Genomic DNA, 22,573 nt, shown 5'->3' on the forward strand with positions numbered 1-22,573 from the left:
TTTTCTTTCTCTCTTGTCGATAGATATTCTAATTAGATATTTTTTACATTATACAGGATGTCTAGTAGGAATTTTATAAAAAAATCTTTCTATTATACTGCATATATTAATAGTTTTTCTGGATGGATACGTAGAGTTACGAGTTAATTTGCAATCGATGCAATGAAAATTAGCGATTTGTATTATTTTTTTTACTTGAATTTACTTAAAAAAATTATTTAAATTGTTCATTCTTCATAATATATTCTATACATTAATGAATATGCATATTTGGAATCTGATTGCGAATATAATTGTTATTATATCTCATAATTATTGTGTCACATATAATTTATATTATTATTATTACAACACAGTATCGATTATTTCGTTAATCGGTTTATAATGCTATATATTTTATTGATATAAACATAGTGCAAAATGTAGGAACGATATTAAATCTTTCCAGCCTCTACCAATCGTATCCGCATTCTCCATTCTTTTTCCAAATCTCTCGTCTCACCCTCCCTTTCCCTCCAAAAAAATCACCAACAACCCATCTTTCAGAATCTTTTCAAACAAATCGATACCAGAGATTTTATATCTCTCAAAGGATCGAAAACGAGGGTGTGTCGAAACGAGTGGAAAGAGAGTTCTTCCTCTCGAAGTTTGACTTGCAGAGTGCTAATATTAAAGTTTCGTGTCGCATGGAAGGGAGTTTCCAAGGCTTGGCTATCGAGTCTATTGAAGGGTAAGAAGAGGGGAGAGGAAACGTTCCTTCTTGCGCATCGGCCTCCTCTCGATTAGATTAGAATTTGTTAGGAGTGTCAAGCGGTAACTTCGTCAGAGGAACGCTGTCAGTTTTGTTTCATCGCTGCTGGGCACGGCAGCTTTACGAGGGGGTGGAAAGTTGCTCGCGAGAAATTCCGTTTCGAGAAGTTTCCGGCTGAATACCGACTTATGAGAAACGACAAACTCTACGAGGATGAAGTTGAATTAGCCCTGGCATCGGTCTTAATACGCTTTCCCAACTTTTTTTCCTTCGTTACATTTTTTTTGTGCGTTCTTCTCTTTTGGATTTTGTTTTTTTTTTGTCTGTGAAGAGGGATATGACATTTTTGGATTCGGCTCTTGCTTGTATAGATTTGGGTGAGATGAGAAGTATAATTTATTCATTGGATTTTGAGTTTTTTCAGTCAAAATTAGAAACAAAATTTATAATATAATAAGAATAATTGTTAAAACGAAATAATCGTTGAAATATGGATCAAAATATTTTATAATATAAACAAACTTAATCTAAATATGATTCAATTTTAATTTAAATCTCATCTAATCTATTGAGATATCGCATACAATAAATTAACAATATTAATTTTAAAGTCAAACTATCTAAAAAATCATTATCAAAATTTTTATGCATTGAGCAACGTCGTGCATTCCGCTTGATTCAATTCTTTCTTCGAGAGATTAAATTCGGCGAACACTTCGCCATCTGCTTAGGCTTGAAAACAAGGGTGAGAAGAAACTCTAACAACATCGAATTGGAAAGGGGCTCTTAACGCTAACTCTTGGTTCTTCCAATGTTTCAAGCGTTGGCGACACATCCGTGGAAACAGATTAGAACTTGTTGGTGGTGTCGCATCTGAACTTCCATTGGAGAACGTGGTAAGTCTGTTCTAATTGCCACTGTACACGGAAACCGTACACAGAAGCTATTAACACGAAGGAACGCTACGGTAGAGATAATGGAAACGAAAAGGGATTTGATTGCGAATTGTGAAAACTTTTTTACTTTTATTTTTACTCTACTAGACGTATTGAAGTTATTTTCATTTGAATCAATTTGATATTTTATCTGATTTAGGAGATATTCTTTTTTTTTAGGGTTTGGATAGGCTTTATAATGAGGAATAAGAATATATAATATAGCATATCATATAATTCAAAGTATACAGCATAATATTTATTGTAATAACATAGGAAACCATGATGTACTACAATTTTGCAAATATGAATGTATATATTTTATATATTTTTATATAATGTAGGAATTTTATTTATTTTATTTAAAAAATTTTATTTAATCATTATCATAATCATTAAATTCAATTAAAAATTTTTTTAATTAAAAATTCAAAATTTCTTAATTTAATAACATAGGATATATATTAAATATATATATTAAAGTATGTAAAGATTATAAAATCGTTCAATTTATTTGTTACCAATGAAGTTTCTTCAATTATATTTCCCAGAAACAATTTAAGTTCACAAAAATTTCTTTTTATTAATTCAAGTTGTATACTCGTGAAACATTTTCTTCTAAGACATATTACGTGCGAAGTTAACGAATTGTCTTTATGAAAAACTTCCACGAATTTAACGTTACAATAAAAACTTCAGGAATTTTTTTTTTCCTCGAAAAAATTTCCAAATTTTCGTAGGAAAGAACGTTATTGCCAAAAAAAAATGGTCGAAGTTGACATTTCGGCATTTTCTAAGAAGAATCACTCTGCCTGGGGGAATCAATTTCCCCTCACGTTCCCAACGAATAGACGTCAAAGGGGAATTTCGATGAGTCGAATTGACAGTTTTACGATCCCCTGTTAAAGCTTCCTATATTTCGCTCGTCTCCGCTCGAAATCACGAAAAGCTTTTCTTCGTCATCGTAGATACTTGAAATCGTGACACGTTTACTTGTGAACTCAATTCGTACACTTTGATGCGTACAAATTGTTTCATAGAGTTATAATAATTTCACTTACAAAGTGTTTTTAAAAAGAAACAAATCAATTCATATTGATTTTATATTCATAAACTTTTTAACTTATAGATTTTTTTATTATCGAATAAATTGTTTTTTAAAATTTGTTTTCTCTTTGGGCTAATTTTCATTCTATCTTTTGTTATTAATTCTTATTAATTTTAATTTTTTGATTATAATTTCATTTTTATTTTTTTGAAGCAATCAAAAGTTTTATAGTTTATAAATAATTTTTAAACATAACTTACCATGTCTGTTTTTGGAAGAATCGACTCGAAGAGTTCCTTCGCTTTGAATCTGATCTTTTCCATTTGTTACGCGACAAGTGTAGAAACCTACGTCAGAGACATCTAAGTTGATGATCTTTAAACGACTTCCGGCAATATTCTTCGCAGCATGTTCATGCGCCTGAGAAATAAAAACATTTTCTCCTTTTTCTTTTCGATTTTTTAAATATTCTTTCAAATGTTGCAAATATAACATAAAATTTAAAATTTTTAAAAAGAAAAATATTCTTATTTTATAATATTTTTATTAAAAATATATTCAATATAATTCTTCCTCTTTGATAAAATTTAATAAAATTTATAAAGAGATTTGATAAAAAGGAAAATTTTCGATAGTATCATTGGTGTTACCTGTGCATGTATCTTCTTAATTGTGATTTTCGGCCGTTTCTCTTCGAGAGGTGCTTCGTTCTTGAACCATTTGATTTTAGTTGGCGGAGGATCTCCAACAACCTCGCATCGCATATGCGCCACACCACCAGCATCTTTCGAAATATTAGTCAAAGTCCGTATAAATTTCAAAGTGCCACTTTTGGCCCCAGACACTGCCTCCATTTCAGTCCTAGAAAATTAAAAGGAAGTAATTTTAACTATATTTATTAACTTTTATTAATTAGATATTTAAATACATTAATTTATTTATATTTTCTTTAATATAAAATTACGATGTTTCTTCATTTTATTATTTTTCAAATCATTCATTGATTCAAAATTGGATAATAGAATCTAAAAGTATTATATTAGCAAAAAGAATAATAATCAAAGAATTATAAATTCATTAATAATTTTTATTTAAGTATTTTCAAAAGTAAATATATATCTGTAGATATTACGATTATTTTTAATTAAAATAATTTTCCAACGTTTATACATTTCAATATTCCATTATAAATTTAATTTTTATACAAATGCAAAGAGAAGAATAATAAATTATTAAAAAAGATGATTTTGATAAATATTTTTCGAGCACCCGTTAGAATGTTTTCATTGAAATGTATGAACGACATGTTGTCACGAGAAATTGACCAAAGAACGCGGGTTAAATTTTTTATCGGCTTCCGGTTTACATGCTCCGTTTAGCATTATTACATGCATGGAGTGGATCGACGTATGAAAATTCAACGATTATTATGCCTTGTATTTGGATTTTTACTACATGTACCCGCTCTCGTGGAAAAATATTTCCCGCGATGGCCGGGAATTTATTGCGAAACCTGTTATACATTTCATATTATATCGTTGTTCGAAACCATTTATTAAAATACACAACGAATCGCGATGCTTTACGACATTTTCGAGTTTGAAAAGGGATATAATGGCATAAACGATAAATAAAAATAAAAAATTAAAAGTATAGAAAGAGGAGTAAGGGTGAAAAAATATTTATATAATAAAGAAAAAGATTAAATATATTTATTTCTTATTATTTTTCTTTTTTCTTCTATCTTCTAAGAAAATTACAATTTTTAAATTCTAAAAATAAAAAGGAAAAAAGAAACGCAATCTCTGATCCTCTCTCATCGTGATTCTCCATTATATCCCCTCTATGAAATTGAATTTTGAGCTCCATTGGTATAACGCGAACTACAATTTTTTTGTTCATGGCAGGGTAAATTTAATCCGGTTCCAATAACCGAAACACAAAATACACTCTAACCACCCACTCTCCCATGCTCTTCATTGCTACGTTAAATCATAGATATTTATCTGTATCAATGAAATTGAATTGTTCGATGCCGGACGCGAAAGATGTAGAAAAGAGGAGAGGAGAGGAAATAAAGAAAGAGAAGAAAAATAAAAAGAAAGAAAACAAGTTCGAGTAATAGATACAATGAACACGAGTCAGTCGTGTCCCTGATGGATTTTTATGCAACGACGATCCCACGTCAGATGCCCTCAGGGCGAGCAGTATATCCACCCACATGCAGATCGATCTCTTGAGCCACTTCGTGCTGCCTGGACGCTAACAATGTAACTTTAAAACGAGAAAAGGATCATTAAAGGGCACCGAGTTTTCGTGCTGAAAGTTTCGCCCGATTGATAGAATGGAATTTTGATTATGCCAATAATAGAGATGAAATAGAAGAGTGATGGATTTCTTTCTTTGATGAAAGAACATTTGCATTGATGGATGTTTTCTTAAGTTGGAATTTTTGTTTACGAAAATATCGCAATTTAAAAAATTAATTTAAATTTAAAAAACAATTTAAATTTAAAAAATTAGTGTGTCTTTTTTAAAATATTTTTTTCGAAATAATGTCGATGTTAACAAATTTTTGACAATATTAAATTTCTGATTTCGGCATTATGGTTAGATATTAAATGATTTTTTTAATGAATTTAAAGAAAAATATTAAAATTTATTCAAGTTAGAATTATAAAATTTTTCTCTTTTGTTAAGAGAGATTTCTTTAAAGATCGAAGGAATCACGGGAAATTTAAGGGGGATAGTTCGCCACAAGATATGATCTATGTGAGAAATTATGTTAGAGACTTGTCTTTCGAGGAAGAAAAATGTTTTCTTGGAGTTAAGGTGAAAGAGATAGGAAATCTAGAATGAGTTATTGATTATGATAATTATATATCAGGGGTATTTGAGTTTTCGTTGCAAGATTTACGAGGTGTTGTAGTTTAAGATACAATAGAATGAATATATAAAATTGGCCTTTTTAAAATAAAGAGAAAATGCATGTCAAACATCGAAAATTTTATCAAATTTTTTTATTCAAATTTAACATAATGAATATTCAATTAATTTTAATTATTAATTATTGTTACAAAATCATGTTTAGCATAAATTTTGACAAGTTATTCATCTTATATATCATCTCAATCATTATCCAGATTAATGGAGTTAATTATCTGATTTTTACTTATTCTGATTTATTGTAAAAAAATAAACATACGTGCATCTGAATAAAATTTTAATACAAAAAAATTATGATGAGAATCAACAGATACTACGTCGTTTTTTTCCCAACCACTTCTATTTTTGAAGACAGAACACGCATCCACACGATGTGTATTTACATGACTTCGTACATCTGCAAACGAAGGAGGATGCCAGATCCTCTCCTGGAAGTTGCAATCAATCGTGACTTCCGGTCGATCTTGACACGAGGGAGAAAGTAATCGCGTATATTAGGCCAATATAAATCCGGGCATAGTGAACGTTGTCGCGCTACGAACGGAATATTAAGTATGAATATATTAATGGACCAACACCTTATTCTTCTTGCCCTCTCGCATCGCGAAATAATGCATAGTCAAGCCTGAACTTCCTCTTATCGCGGTGAGTGATGTACGATTGCCTGAGTCGCGCTATTTATCCAAGTGTTTCTGGAAATGGAATGGCCAAGATTTCATTTTTTCTCGCTTTACTCGATCCCCTACGTGAAAATATTACTTCTATCTTTCTCGATCGATTTTTGAACGAATCGTATTTTATTTTCGTCGAAAGATTTCGATTAATTTTCAAATAATATCGTATGTATAAAATTCTCCTTTATAAAAATATAGTTTTTTAATAAAAATTGATAAATTAAACTCATCGTATAATCGTATAAAGATTAAATATTATCGTCATATGTAATTCGGCCTTTAATCCTAAAAATAAAATTATACATTTATTGCTATTACGCGAAACAATAGAAAATTTATATTTCTAATATTATTATTGATTATTGAAATTAATGATTTCATGATAGGAATATGAAATAATCATAATACATTACGAAAGTTATTATTGTATATGTATATAATGTACATGTATATATGTACAATATATGTACATGTATATAAGGAATAATATTATCGCGAACAAAATGTAAATTTTGCCTTCCTCTCTCCTATTTATTCTATGCACGACACTCTATTTCCTTTATATGAGTCACTGTCAAAATTTATCTTCAAGTTTCGTCCCTTGAAACTGAAGATGGTGCACAAGAGCTTCTTCTCTAATACAATGACGAAACACGATCACAGGCAAAGAGCTTTTCAATTTGCATGCACGTCAGACGCACAGAATCTGTTCCTGAAAATGCGAAACTATGCACAGTCGATTGTTGTTGCCTCCCGATTAATTAAACAGCAGCTTCTGCTCGCAAATACTATATATCGTTGCTCTTTGTTTTGAGAGTGTTTTCAATCAATGTGAGGGCCTTTACGAACCTCGAACGTTTCAAAAGTTATAAAAATATTGACGGAGAAGAGAAAAAGACAGATTAAATCGCATAATTTTTAAAACCCACAAATGAAAATTGTTAATCGAATTTTCCGCCAAGTCTCGTTTACCTTTTCTGATCTCACGATCAATTTCAAATTCAATCTCGATTTCCATTGGATTAAATTGATGAAATTTTTTTTTTATTGGTTTTCGTGTCGTTTCGAGTTCCTTTCTATATTCAGAGGATATAATTGAAAATTGAAAATTCGTTTCATTGTCCGATGGATTATAGATATTCATTTTTGGATGAATTGCATTTGTCTTTTGAATAATTAAAAAAATTTTAATCGATATGTTGAAATTAAATTCACTAATGATTTTAATAATATTATTAATTTAAAAAACAGATATTTCTTCTAAAATACCATTCGTAACAATCAAAATGAAATAAAATATGGGATATTATAAAATATTCATTAAAATTAACTATCAATCAAATAAAATTATATTCAATAAATTGATTAGCCATAAAAAATTCTTAATCATTTAAAGAAAATAATATAATATTTATGTCTATAAGTAGATATAATTATTCATTAATAAAAATTTCTAATAAAATTATTACAATCGAAAATTAAAATTTATATATAAATCAAAATAAAAGTTTTGATATTTTAAATAATTTTGACTATTTTAATACTTTAAACTAATGATATTTAAAGAAAAAATCTTATAAATTTGTTTCTCTTCTATTATTATATTCTAGAATCGATTTTTCAAAGATTATTCTATGAATATATTAATTCTATATCTCGTTAAATTTATAATAGCATTATTTATCATTTATTACTTTCTATTAACATAATCAATCTCGAACATTTCACATAGTAAATAGTGCAAACTTACTTTATCCAAACTTATTTTATTCCAATCTACTCTTAAACGATCAAACGCTCGAAAATTCGATCTACAATAATGCCAAACTTAATTATCAAGAGCTTGCCCTATTCCTTTCCGTCACAATCAGACTATTCTACGGCGCATAATTACGAGTGATGTTATACATATGTATATCCTATGGAGTACAGCGACCGCCAAGGCAAGCAATAACGTCCATCAAACATCACGGAACTGTCACAGTAGCCTACACCGTTCTTAGGTATCGAGCAAGTGGAGCGCGCTGTTACGCAAACCAGAAGCTACCCCTTGGCGCGTGGAGGTAATCATCGCGTTTGCCGACCCGTCTGTGTGTTTCTATTCCTCGATGCATGAATACGCGCACATTCCCTGTATAGGTGCGTGTTTACATTGGAAACTGATTGCACACAGCCGCGGCGAGTAATTCAATCCTCCCACTCTTGGTTATTGAATATAAATCAAGCTATGATCAGTAAGTCATCGGCAAGATCCGGTGCACCTGTGGCCTCCAGGGTTGACCGTTCTTGACGCACGAACCGGTTAAATTGTTGATGATATCGCCGATATCGAGATTCCGTTTCTGATCGAAATCGTGTCGTCCAAAGTGATATCGATTCTATTGAAGAAAATAGGGGGAAAGAGAGGTGACAATCGATTCGAATTTTTTAATTTATATTATTTTCTTACATAAGTGAATGGTAGAGTGAATGAATTTTTTGTTATGAAATTTTGTTTTTTATTTTGAAAGATTTTATTTTTGGAGAGTATAATAAAATTTTGGTTTGATTCAAATATTAAAGATATTTATTTAATTATATATACGACGCTTGGTATTTTTAATCTCTGTCTCTTTTAAAATCTTCAAGGTAAAGGAAAAAATTCTGCCGATTTTTCGAATAATTATATTTTAATCGTATCACGTCAGCTTGGTTGGCGATTTTATATTTTTTTTCCTCTTTTTCTTGTTAACCATCCTTCCCACTCCACGTCTCGGTCGATTTTACACGCTGCCATTAAGAGATTATCAAATTACTAGGCGAAGGGAATGGGGGAAGAGCCAGGACAAAAAGTTCATCCGTGAAAATTTCGTAAAATTGAAATCACCGGTGCATGCGTTAACGACATTCCGCTCAGTTTTCGCGAAACGACACGGTTTAAAATTAACAGCACTCACGAAATTCGCCATAAGAATTGCGGAGGGATGGTTGAAAAAGACTTGGCCACTTTCTCCGCGTGTTTATCATGCAAAGTAATTCTATGCATTTTGAGGAGTTGTTTTCGTCACTCGTTTATTCGATGCGCGATTCTTGCTTTCTCTCTCTCTCTTTGCTAAATGACGAAATCGTGGTAAACGCGTGAAAATCGTGGAAAAAATGGATATAGATAATTTGGCGTTTTATATTCAGAGTTTGGAAATTTCGGAGGAGTTCATCCGTAGCTGGATACATGGAGAAAAAATTTATGTATGTTGAAATTGAAATAATAAATATTTTATCGAATCGAAATAAAATATCATAATATATTATATATATTATCATGATTGTACGCTGACTTTAAATAATTAATTTATTTGCCACATTATTTTTATATAATAAATGCTTCATTTTAATGCTCAAATTATTGTACAGTATGTTATATGATATATTGTGAATTGTATTATTTATATTATCGTAAATGTACATTTACAATATAATATAAATAATAAATCATAAATATACAATATTATTATCACGCATTACTAAAAATTTTTAAATGGAAGCGTAATTTGTGTGTTAAAATTATATATTTATTTTATACGAAATATGATAGAATATATAAATAAATTATACAATTGTTGCACATCTAGAAGAATTAAAACGAAAGTTAATATAGAAAGAAAAATAAATATAATTATAAAATGGCGAAAAGATAAAATTGTATCGAAAATTTATATTTTTAAATACGAGTTTCAAAATTTAACGAGACTTCGTTTTGTTCAACAATAATAAATATCTAATTTCTCTCTAAGAAATAAATAATGTAGAAGAAAGGGATAATAAATAACGGAGTGGGAAAGTATTAATTCCGAGGATGTTCATGATGAAACGTGGTTTCGACTCGTGAAATTTTCGTACACACAGAGCTCGTGATCGTAAATATCGTTTATTAAACGACGGCTACGAGTTAAAATTTCACGGTGCTTTACAACGGCCGCGTAACGCGTGAAAATTATGTAACAGGAGATCAATTTTCCGGCTTTTGCATGTCACGTCGCACGATCGTTAGACGGTTTATCGTATCCATTTTTTTCATGAAAATTTCATGTTTCTGCGATGCGTGAAAAGGATATGACTAGGAGAGTCTTAATTGGATCTTTAATTGGAAATTCGTATGGTGATATAAAAGTGTCTTTAGTTGAAATTAATGTTAAATTTCGTTTAGATTTAAATCAGTTCTAATCAAGATTAAATTATAGGAAGATTGAGGATATATTTGTAATTATACGATATTCTTTTTCTTTTTCGTCACGATATAAACATTTATAAAGAGCTGATTTTTATTTATTGAACAATATTCATTAATTCGAAGTAATAATTAATCAAATAATTTTTGTAAGACGCACATAACTGTAATTCATCAATCAATCATTAATCAGGAACATTTTATTTTTTTCTAATTAAAATATTCTGTTTAGCATTTTATAATTTCAGAATATGATATTTTTAAAGTAAGTAAATTTTTCAAAAATCTATATGCTTTTTAAAGATTTAGAATTAGAACTAATTTTTGTTTAATGAAGATATCACTATATATATCTATCTCGAAATGATAGACATTATAACTAAATAAAACAATGAAAACTTATCATTTCTATAACATTTAACTTCAAACTAAAACAACTTTCTAAACTTTTAAATATTATAAAATCTCCAGTCATTTTAATATTGAATCATTATTTATTAATATAAATTTAAATCAATAATCCATAATAGATTTTTCAAAGTTTTCCCTTGATAATTCATCGATAAATTGAAGTTATGTCTTGCAAAAACAATTTGATTAATTATTACTATCAAAAGTTATTCCCTTTATCCCCTTCCACCACCAAAATCACGAGAGACCAATAATCCTCGTAACTCCGTTCAACTTCGACAACAATGATCAGATGAATCATCATGAGACGAACAGAGACGATCGTTACCCACGCAAAGATCAACCATGGTTGATGCACGCTTATAAGTTCACCCTGGCGCAGAGAAAAGGTGTTAAAACATCGCGAAGGAAAAAGGGGAATCGTTAACAGTTGGGCGCGCCCATCGTGTTACGTCACTTCCTTCGACTTTGCCAGCTTTAAGCAGTCAGAAGACCGTCTCAGACAGGGATTAGGCGTTCACAGGGTTTCTATAAATAATGCAACATTTAACCTCGCTTGAGGGATCGGTTTTGTATCCCCGCCATTCGGGAACGACGTTTTAAAGTCGCCATGCAAATGATCGAACACGACCGTATCCGTGGATTATCGCGGAGTTAGGCCTTCACTCGGCTGAATTTAGATTTACTTACTTTCAATTAAGATTAGCCTTAGTTACAGTGAGTCTATTTGAAGTACAAAATGTATTTATATGTATTTACTTTTCTAACGAAGAGATCTTTTATCGTGATCTACATTCCTTGTTCTCAAGTAGCATCAAAAAATATAAAAGTATCGATATAGTTTTATATTAGAGTATTTAGTTGCGTGATTTAGTTTTATTAAACGATACGGAATGTAAATATATTTAGATTTAATTAATATTTTTTCGACATATAGGTAAATACATATAATCAGACATATAATAGGAAATTATTTAATTTTCGATTACGTTGAAATTTAATAAACAAAACATTGGATGACACGAATATTCGAATACATTATCATCGAATATCTGAAAAACTAAGATCAAGCATCGATTATATATTTCTATAAAATATCGATCTTAACAATATATCTCGAGGAACATAATAAGTATATGAAAAAACATAAATCTGTCCCTCGCAAAATTTCGAAACAATAAAGATAATCTGATAGTTTGAATATGCATTTTGATATGATTATCATTCACCGATTTAATCCTGGAAGAAGTTGATTCCGCAGAATCTTTCGGGGATGTCGCAACAATATCTGTCAGTTCACTCGACAAACCGTTTGCAGGAAGGGGTTGGAAGAGCGTACATCAATATTAATGGAGGCACGTGGCGTTCGGGAATAATGTAGTTGGCTGAAAGTCGCCGACTCGTGTACGCACGATATCGTAACCATAATGTTCTAGTTTAGATCGGTTACGACACGTAATTTCAATCACGTTCATCGCATTACCACGGTCATTACATTATCGTGTAAAATCGAACCGCCTTGGAGCGTGGCCTGATGGAGTAGTAGATGAGATGTGGTTGTTGTTCGAAGTTAAGAATTTATTTTATTTGTTTTATTAGTTTTTATAAAAGAAATTGGAATTCACGTGTTCTTAAAACGACTCATGATTCTCCTTAACCAAGATCGTGATATCTATTGGTATTGATTTTCTGATTTTTATATCTTAAAAAATGGTTGAAAATTAGTATTTTCATATTTGTCAATCGTTATCGAGGGTGAGAAAATGAATTTCTTTAAAAATTATATGTATTATATGAATTTCTTTTATAATTATATTACTAGAAATATAGATTTAAATATATATTTTGATTATTACACAGGTAATTAAAATTAAATTTTTCAAATACATTTTAAAAATTTGAAATCAATCAATTTTTAAAAATAGTTTTTAAAAGTAAAATTAAAAAAAGCTTTCGATTGAATTGGCATATCGAATTTTTATATAATAATAGTCCAGAAAAAAACAATGCGAATGATCTATAATCTTCAAATATAAAATATTTTGAAATCGTAAGCAATTTTTTTATATTTCGTATCGTTACGAAAATTTAGTATATTTTTATTTTATATTTTTTTTTTATTTAGAAAAGAATTTTTCCAAACCGATTAATAAAAAAATATAATAATAAATAATAATAATAATATTTTTTCCAAATATTCATAAGAATTTTACCCTCAAATATCTGAATGAAATTCTATTTCTTAAATAATCGTCGCGCACTCAATTCTCAAGGAATAAATCGAAAACATCGAGGCCACCTCGTTTTCCGCGCGAATATTTTATTTATGAAATCTGGTTAAAGGAAAACACGGTAAGATTCGACGATAAGCCACCTCTCGTAGTCGTAGAAATTTCGATTGGCTCTATCGACGCTTCCTGACCGAATTATAAGGAAGGAGAGAATTCAAATTTAATCATGCCTACAACCTTCGCTGTTCCACCACGCACGGGAAGTAGCATTATTAGCTTTCGAATCGAACCAATCGAGCCGTTTCCTTATTAAACCCCGCGGCATCCCCTGCGCACAACTTTTCCATCATACGAATCCATGAAATGATCCCTTCTTCGATCTTCGTTTCTCTCTTTTTTTTTTTTGCATTTACATTTCCGAGAGAAAATTTTATTCGTTTCCTTCCCCTTCGCGTAATTCCTCGCGAACTGATAATTCTCGATCGGGAGGATCGACCATCGACGATCTTACGTCAAACGATATCGATATCACGGAACTAATCTTGTAGAATGATGGTTCTCAACTTGGGTGATAAGAATTATTACAGAAAATACAAAGTGAGATCAAGATTCATAAAATCTCAACAATTATTTTCTTACAAATAAATGATAAAGTATTGGGTATGATATACACTTGTACTTGTCAAATATCTCTTTTTTGTTGTACAATTGATATTTATAGATTTATTTATTAATATGTGATGTATATTGATTAAATATATTAAATATACTCTAAGGAATAGGAAGAAAATAGAAAAAGTTGAGGATCGTTGTCGTGAAAAGGAATGCTATCATTTTTAAATAATTTTTTAATTGTTTTTGATTCGAAATTGTCATAGATATGATACCTTTGATATTGAAAAATGGAAGAATATTTTGACATACCCGTTAGTTGTTGCATCAAAGACATCATTATAATCTTCATCAGTGGTATAGTCTTGCACATCTGGATCCAGATTTTCAACATCGCCATTTCCACCTGTGAAAAAAGCATTTCTTTATAACTACATGCATTAACTTGTTAAATTAATTCCACATTAAATGCAAATTTATTTTTAAATTTCCATATATATATACATCTCTATATTTATTATAAAATTTTGATAAACGATAAATGATCTATCGCTCAAAAATGAATTACTTTTCAAAATTATAATCTTTAAGATAAAGAATTAATGAAATCGAAAATTGAACGACATCAAAAATATACATCAAAGTACACATATGAGGATTAATTTTAATAGTAACTCTTTAACAATAATCTTGCAAAACCTAGACGTTTCAAAATCATCGATCACTAGTGAATGTTCATGTAACTAATCCTAGTTCTTACTGAAATAACTCCCTTGATAGGCCTCAAAATCGATCTATCGCATAAGCCACAAGCATGCCAACCACACTCTCGAGTTGTTCAACTACGTAACAATGAAACAGGCCGAGAACAATGTTGCTATTCGATGTTTCATACACCTGCGCAAATACCACGTCAACAATCGTTCCTCGAAGACTCTCAATTCTTTCGCGCAACGTGGAACCTCGATGATTTTATCAAATTAATAATTAGATTCTTTCTTCACGTCAATTTCAAGTAACCAATTTTATCAGTTTTTCGATATATATAAGCTTGATGCATTATTAAAATGAAGAAACTTATATATCATTGATTATGTTGATTATGTTCAACATAATGGATAAAAAAGATTTCGATGGAGTTGGGGATATTTGTAATTAGGGATGAAGAGATCTCGTTTAAAAGTCTTTAGAAAATGTACACTTTGCGTCGTATACTGTTTTGTGGAAGTTTTAAAAGGATGTTCATGAATGAAGTTTATTGGAAAAGTTTAGAAGAATCCCTCGTCTTAGTATCGAATCACACTTGTGAAAGGGATTATGGTTTCCTATTGAAGGAAAGTTTTAATTGTGAAAAATGTCAACTCTGTGTTTTTAGATTGAAAATTATTAACAGTTAAGGGCTGTGAAAAGGTTTCATTTCAAATGAAATTTCGAATCAAGCAAAAATATTATTTTTAATATTCATAAAGTAGAAGGTGTATTTATAATAAATAATTAAATTTTAAATTGAATATAAATAATAAAAATGTGCACATCGATATTTAGAATGAAAAAAATTAAAGATAAATTCTTCAATGTTTAATTCTTAATAATAATTATTAATATATCACACGTACGATATTCAAATTTCATGAATACATTTGTAGGATCATTTAAGGAAACATCAATCTTGATTGAAGCATCATCATATAATTCATACACACAATTTCTTGTTTAACCCCTCCATGATCTCCAAACCAAACTCGATACAATGGCTTAAGGAATGAGACATCACAGAATAATCTGGATTATAATGTAATTTATCGCGAAACGATCTGTATCTCCCCATAATCTCTGATCTCGTAATCTAAATCACGTTGTGATCCCTAACTCTGTGCACTGCGTGCAATAATCTACAAATACCTAACCAATGTGTAAATTCGAACTTCCATAAATCAATATTCATCAGTTCCTCCTACCTCAAATATTTCGAACAAAATTTAAATCTCTTTATTTCAATCGCGAATTTCACACGATTTTAATATGGCATAATATCCTCGATTCTATAGCGAATTTCAATTTCAACATTGTTGCATGACAGTGCATGCTAATTCACTAATGTGATTCGGCGTGAGGCGTTTTAATATATGAAATTATGGAGAATTCATGGTTCAAGTTGGACGGTCCGTGGCCAGGCATGAGGCCAAGTTATTAAATAATCGGGCGAATTATACCCATGTCTAAGGGTTGCACCCCTTGCCACGTCAGCCGATCAGGTGCCAAGTGCAAATTTAAACTTGCAAAGCGATGCCTCTTCTATCCTGAAAGGTTGGAAATGCTTCTTCCTCCTTTCCAAGATTATAAAGGATCTTTATTGATTTTTAAATAAAGGATTCAATTTTTAATAAAAGTTATAGTAAGAGAAAAAGTGGCATAATTAAACATTTAAATAATTTTAGAGAAAATGACTGAATGGTTCGAATTGATACAAAAATATCACATCAAAGTGTTAAATTGAAAATTCATAGATTTGAAAATTTTGTTTGAATATTGATCTTAAATAAAATTAGATTTCTAAAAATTTTTTTCATCTTTTTTCTAGACGTAGTTATAAATGAGTATAATGAGATTAAAATTTTCATTCGTAAGAAGAAACAAATCTTAATTAAATTAATCTTAAAAAAAATTAGCAATGATATTCAAAACTTTCCATACCTTCTATTTATTTCTATTTACACGCATTTCCATCATCATCATAGTTCATTTGTTGCAATAATAACGAAAATTCCAGTTTTTAATTATTAAATTTTAATTATTATTTTAATTATTAATACAGAAACAATTATTAATACAAAACAACACATTTTTTTTTATTCACAGGGAGTTTAAATAAACTTCCAATTCAAAATTTTGACACGATATTCTTATAAAATGTTCATACAACAATTGAAAACATTATATGTATGTTATTTCTTCCCTAAAAAATTTAAAACACTTCATCGGGGATAAAATCTTTTCAATCCCATCATTTATCTTTACAAATTCATTGCAGAAGAATCCCCACAAATTTTTATAATGGTAAGCTTGAATGTTGATGATTTTAATCAGCGACACTGATTCCGAAATTTTGTGTATTCACCGTTAATCTTCAAATCTGGTTTTTGTTTTTGAACATGGTCGGCCACGAGGCGACAGAGGTAGCTCATAAAAAGCAGACACACGCCGTAACTATGATAGACGGAGGGATGGAAAAACGCGTACGATTCCCCGGAGTGTAACACGCATCCAGAGGAAGGCCAATAAAATCGAACGCCATTGTACTCCCAGCGTTTTCTTTTTGTTTGCATTTATTTGCCTTCATTCCACCACTCCCTCCAGTTGTTCCGCTATTGTTCCTCCATGAAAGCAGAGTATTTTCAGAGAGTTAAATGGACAATATATATACATAGGGGGTGGGGGTATCAGGCTGTCGAATTGCAATGAAATGAGGATTTAATTTTGCGAAAATGGTGTTTTGCTTTTTTGTTTCGATAGCGATACCCTTTGTACCCCGTGAATGTAAATTGTAATCGGATGATCGGACGAGGGAATTGAATTTTTGCGAGGTTCCGCGCGTTACAGTATCCTTCAAAAGTTTGGGTTTGGGATTCGTGCGGTTTGAAAGGGAGTGAAATTAAATTTTTTTCGATATAGATCGTATTTTGGAGAAAGGTGAATCGAATAAGTTGATTTCAATTTTCTGAGTATATTTTTTTAAATGTAACAAAATGTGGTGAGAGATACGTTGATTAAAAAATTTCGATTTGTCGAAAAAAGATTCTTATATTGAGTATAATAGATATATTTCGTGAAGAATATTAAAATGTAAAAAAATTATATCCTTAAAAGTATTTGTTAATTTTATAAAATAAAAAAGTATTTTTTTTCCCATCGTTATTTTAGAATTAACGATAAAAGGAAAATAATGAGCTATTAAAGAGAGTAATACATAATGATACACACGTACGTAAATCCATCTCTTTAATTCTATATTTACAACCAAAACAAACTCAACAAACATTTATAGAGTCCAATTATATGTACCCAGCACTTCAAAGAGTTGACGAGAACTCAGTTACATCAGAACGTTTTTATTTATTCATCGGTGGAAGCTAGTTACATTTTTCCCATTCTCTCTCTTTCTCTCTCTCTTTCTCTCTCTTTATCCATCGAATTTTGTTCATTCCAGGCGTACGTGGCCGTTATTTAAATCGCCGGAAAATGCTACGGATTCGATGGTTAGAAGTCTGGTGACATCGATAACGAGTCTTTATGTATACAGGGTGGATATAACTGAAATCAAATAGAGATAAACTGTGATGATGAAAAGTAAAATAATTAAACAAAAAGATAAAATTAATTAAAAATTAGCTTGGTTCATATGTTAATATTTTAATATCGTTTTAATCATTTGTGCTTATAATTATATCAACATCTATTATTCTTAATAATTAGCGTATAACATGATTTATTCAAAGTATATAAAGGCAGAAAAATATATTGGTATATGAAAATTTAATTATTTAATCATTTGCTTTAATTTAATCATTTGCTATTTCATAATCAAATTTAAGAAATAAATAATAAATAAATAATAATAAATATCATCGATCAAAATTTCGATTTTCAGGATAATTAAAAATATTTATGAGACCCTAAAATTCTACAAAAACTGAGAATTAATAAAATAAAGTAATGATTGGTTGAATTATGAATATCGGACACCCCGTATAACATTTGGAGCGCGCATTTTTCAAGTTAGCAGACTGATGCGTGAGCAATTCGTTTTAAGAGCGTAAAAACGCATTTTCGCTCGGGTTTTTCACGTTGGCTGATTTGAGATTATTTAAAACGCTCCGCGATTCGGTTTTTCGCCGCCGTTGCGCCCTGTTATTGTCGCGTTAATACTTTCCGCTTTGCTGCGACGCCTGATCACTCCTTTTCTCCCAGGGGTGAATTTATTTTCAACTCGTCTGCTTTCGATTCTCATCGATCATGTTGCGCAGTTTAATTCAGAATCAACGAAATTTCTGTATGTATTTTCCATATTTTATTCGCGATTCGTATTTCACATTGATGAAAAAAATTTTATTTGTATTTTAGCCGTTAGGCATGGGGGTAGTGAAGGGAAATTTTAAAAATTTTATTGCAATGTTTAAATAGACATAAATTGAAAAATAAATATTTAAAAAAATTATATATATAAATAATTAATTGATATTTTGACAATATATATATTTTGACAATATAAATTCAATATATAAATTTAATATTAAATTGATCCAACTTAAAATTAATATATTTAATATATGTTTTCATTGCATCCAAAAGTTTATTCTTTGAATAAATAATTAAATGATTTTGCCAAAAAATTAGCAATTAATCAATGACATATACAAAATCTCTCTTCATTTAACACAAATTTCAATTACTTATAAATAAGTCTCATATTTTCAAACCCCATCGATATATCAATATCGATCATAAAATAAGCATCCAATCTCTAAACTAAAAACTAATCTCAAATTTACAATATCATAATTCATTCTATTTTCCTATTCAATACGAACATTAATTCGAATTAAATAAGATTATATCGATCGATAAAAATTTTAAGCGGTAATTCAAATCCCACGATTCATCACCACAATACAATTCTTCTAACTCTTCGACGGCTAACAAAACTCAAACGTTACTAAACGGCGCACATCGCAACATCGAATAAACCCGTAACTGTTCCTGACAGAAAGTGGACCGAAAACACCCCCTGGAGAGGTTCTGAGAACGGTTGTTGCAGACAAGGCTGAACTTTCAGCCCGGGATCCACTGTTGCGGCTTCCTTCGTCGCGCGAATCCGGGCCACCCCTGCGGAAAACGTAGTCCTCTTCAGGGTATAATTGGCAAGTAGCAAGCGTTTGAAGTTGATGATGCCAACTGCAAATCGACTCAGGCTGCGAAAAATCCATCAACTTTCGGGACGAACATTGGATTTGCTTGCTCTCTCTCTCTCTTTCTCGTTGATCCTTGGATGATCAAGGTGAACAAGGTGTTATGTTTCATTGAAATTCGCAAATAGAGACATGCGATTTTTGTGGACGGCTTTGATGATGGTTTTTCGAATTATTCTTCTGTTTCTCGCTTGTTTAGAGAGCTCGATTATCTTTCTTCGTGTATCTTGGGATACTTCTTGTTTTGATAAAAAATTTTGTAGAATATTGTAGAAGTTTGTGGATTGATATTAGCATTAGAAAGGAATTGATTGAATCGAACTTTAAGAAAACTTATTCAATATATTGATTTACGTATATTAGAAATGAATCGTCGAATCGACAATTTTTAATTTTTCAAAAATATATTCTCGTTTTAAAATACTATACAATATGAAAAATAAAATCAGCAAATCCAAAATTTCTGTTTCTTCTCAAATTACTTCTCAAATATCTTTATCCGATATTATCCGATACTTGGTCTCTCGAAAAATTTCATTTCTATTCAATACTTGGAAATCTGAAACCGAGGAATATATCGATGAATAAGAATTTGCGCAGAGATTCCGCTTCAAAAATATTATGTTTCAAAATTCATCAGCGAATGAAATTTGTAGAAACGGTAGCGGCTATACGGATTTAGGATAAGGGGAAAGTCGTAGAGATTCCCAGTGGGGAGCGTAATCTTCGTTTTAGCCGGATGATAGCCATCGGAGTGGTTGTCGAATGTCGAGATCCGAAAATCCGCGGAAAAAGAGACACGGCAGGATGGAAAAAAGCGTAGAAAAATAACGCTGGGGACGGAATAATAAATGCCGCGCGGATTTAAAGCGTTTGTAACGCCACTTTTAAAGCTTCTCCATCCTCCGGTGTTTCCATTAGGAAAAGTCAGAGTTCGTCTGCCAACTCTGCAAAATGTGACGCTTTTTCTCCCGTGTCTGGTATCTACCATGCACACTGTGTGTGTGCGCGTGTATCGCGTTGGCCAAATAATTTCGACGTTGCTAAAAGTGGTTCACGCGGCCATGCTGCCGGGACGAATGAAATTTCTTCGTTTTCAGCCACCACCGTGCCCGGATATCGCAATTTCTGCTTGCGTTTTCCGCTGACGGCTCGAGTTATTGCAGTTATTACAGCTTCTTTGAAGGATTTGTTCCACGTGAGATGAGGGTGCTCGGTGGACATAATTGTTGGAAATTCTTGCCTTTTCGTTGCATACGTTGGATACGCATTGTGTTTGGGACGAATTTTTCAAATTGAATTTTGTTGTTGTTGATGTTTCGTTAACGGGATGGATTTTTTTTTTTTTACAAGAAGGCGGAATATTGAATTTTTCCGAATGATTACTCTTGCAGGTATAGTGGCGGTCGAGTGACGTTCGAAATGAGAACGTATGTTGTATCAATTTTTCTTATTGGACGTGCACTCGATTCTAATATTAATATTAAGAATAATTTATCTCTTTAAAACTCGAACATTTATATTTTGCATATATAGAATTGTACATTAAAATTATAATATAAATATACATATAAATTATAATATAAGTATATTTCAAGTGTTTATAAAAAATATACAGGATGTTCCAAAAGACAAAAAGACAAAAGGTTAATATAAGTTAAAAAGATGATTTCAAGAAACTTTTTCTTCTTTTCATCATGTACAAACAAGAGACTGTATTGTGAAGGAATAATACAGGGAATTATTTAAATTCTTGTTCGTGCAAACGATTACAGGATGGCTTAAATGGGCCCTATTGAGTCATTCGGATTGCCGTCTGTAATGCTTGAATATTCAACGGGAGCGATCCATTATAGTGATGTATAGTTCTATCGTAATATTCATGATGCTCGTTATTTTTCTCAGTGTTTTCGCGGCTGAGATATACCGCATCGGGCCGGTGTACTCGATGAATAATTAATAAGTACAGTTTTACAAGCGGCACCACGCTTGTGCGTGAAATTACGAATAAACCGTTATTTATGAAGTTTGAACAAACAAAGAGAGAAATTTCCTTTTGCTTCCGGAACTCCCTTTGCTTTTAATCTATTCCACGTTTCATCGAGAGATAATATAATTTTCTCGCGCGCGATATTGCCTTTGGATATTCTTTTCCTTTTTCTTTAAACAAATAGTAACTTGATTGATTTAAAAAAATTATTACAAAAAGGAATCTCGATTAACAATTTTATAAATTAATGGCCAATTTATGGAAAATTTTTCGATTTATCGTTCTAGAATTTTCAAATTTGTAATACAATACTACAGTGAACGGTAAAAAAAACTGAACAAACTGTGAACAGTGATTTTTCCTTTCCTACTATTTTTTTATATTTATTATAATCACAGATTTATATGAATTTATATAGAAGATAAAAATATTTATTAATAACTGAGAACCTTTATTAAAAATTATTTAATTAATATTTAGAAATTATATGAAATACATATCATTAAAACACGCTCATAAACAAAGAAAATAGGAATAAGGATATTCTAATCAATTATTTATTCGATGAATTATTTTAATATATATATATTTTTATATATATTTTTATATATATAATTTTAAGGATATAATATAAATAATCCTTAAAATTAATAATATTAAATATAAACATTCCTTTAATACTAAAACTCTTATAAATCTAATACCATTTCTAAATATTACAATTTTTAAACTATTTTTCTCTCGTAAATCTAATTTTTCGCAACTCAACGATATACCAAAAAAAAAAAAAAATGTGAATCTTTTC

The 22,573-nt window shown here is 30.4% G+C and overlaps 1 protein-coding gene across 1 annotated transcript in view; it reads right to left on the minus strand.

The window, feature by feature from the left end:
* The window catches only part of LOC102677061 (tyrosine-protein kinase transmembrane receptor Ror-like), a 282,377-nt gene that overhangs the window by 35,382 nt on the left and 224,422 nt on the right, over positions 1-22,573 (minus strand). The window contains 3 exon segments of the mRNA XM_031511089.1: positions 2,995-3,154; positions 3,385-3,595; positions 14,125-14,218. Of these exon segments, the coding sequence (XP_031366949.1) occupies positions 2,995-3,154; positions 3,385-3,595; positions 14,125-14,218 (465 nt within the window).

Source organism: Apis dorsata, unplaced genomic scaffold (genome assembly GCF_000469605.1).
Source record: "Apis dorsata unplaced genomic scaffold, Apis dorsata 1.3 scaffold_291, whole genome shotgun sequence".
NCBI classification, from domain to species: Eukaryota; Metazoa; Arthropoda; class Insecta; order Hymenoptera; family Apidae; genus Apis; species Apis dorsata.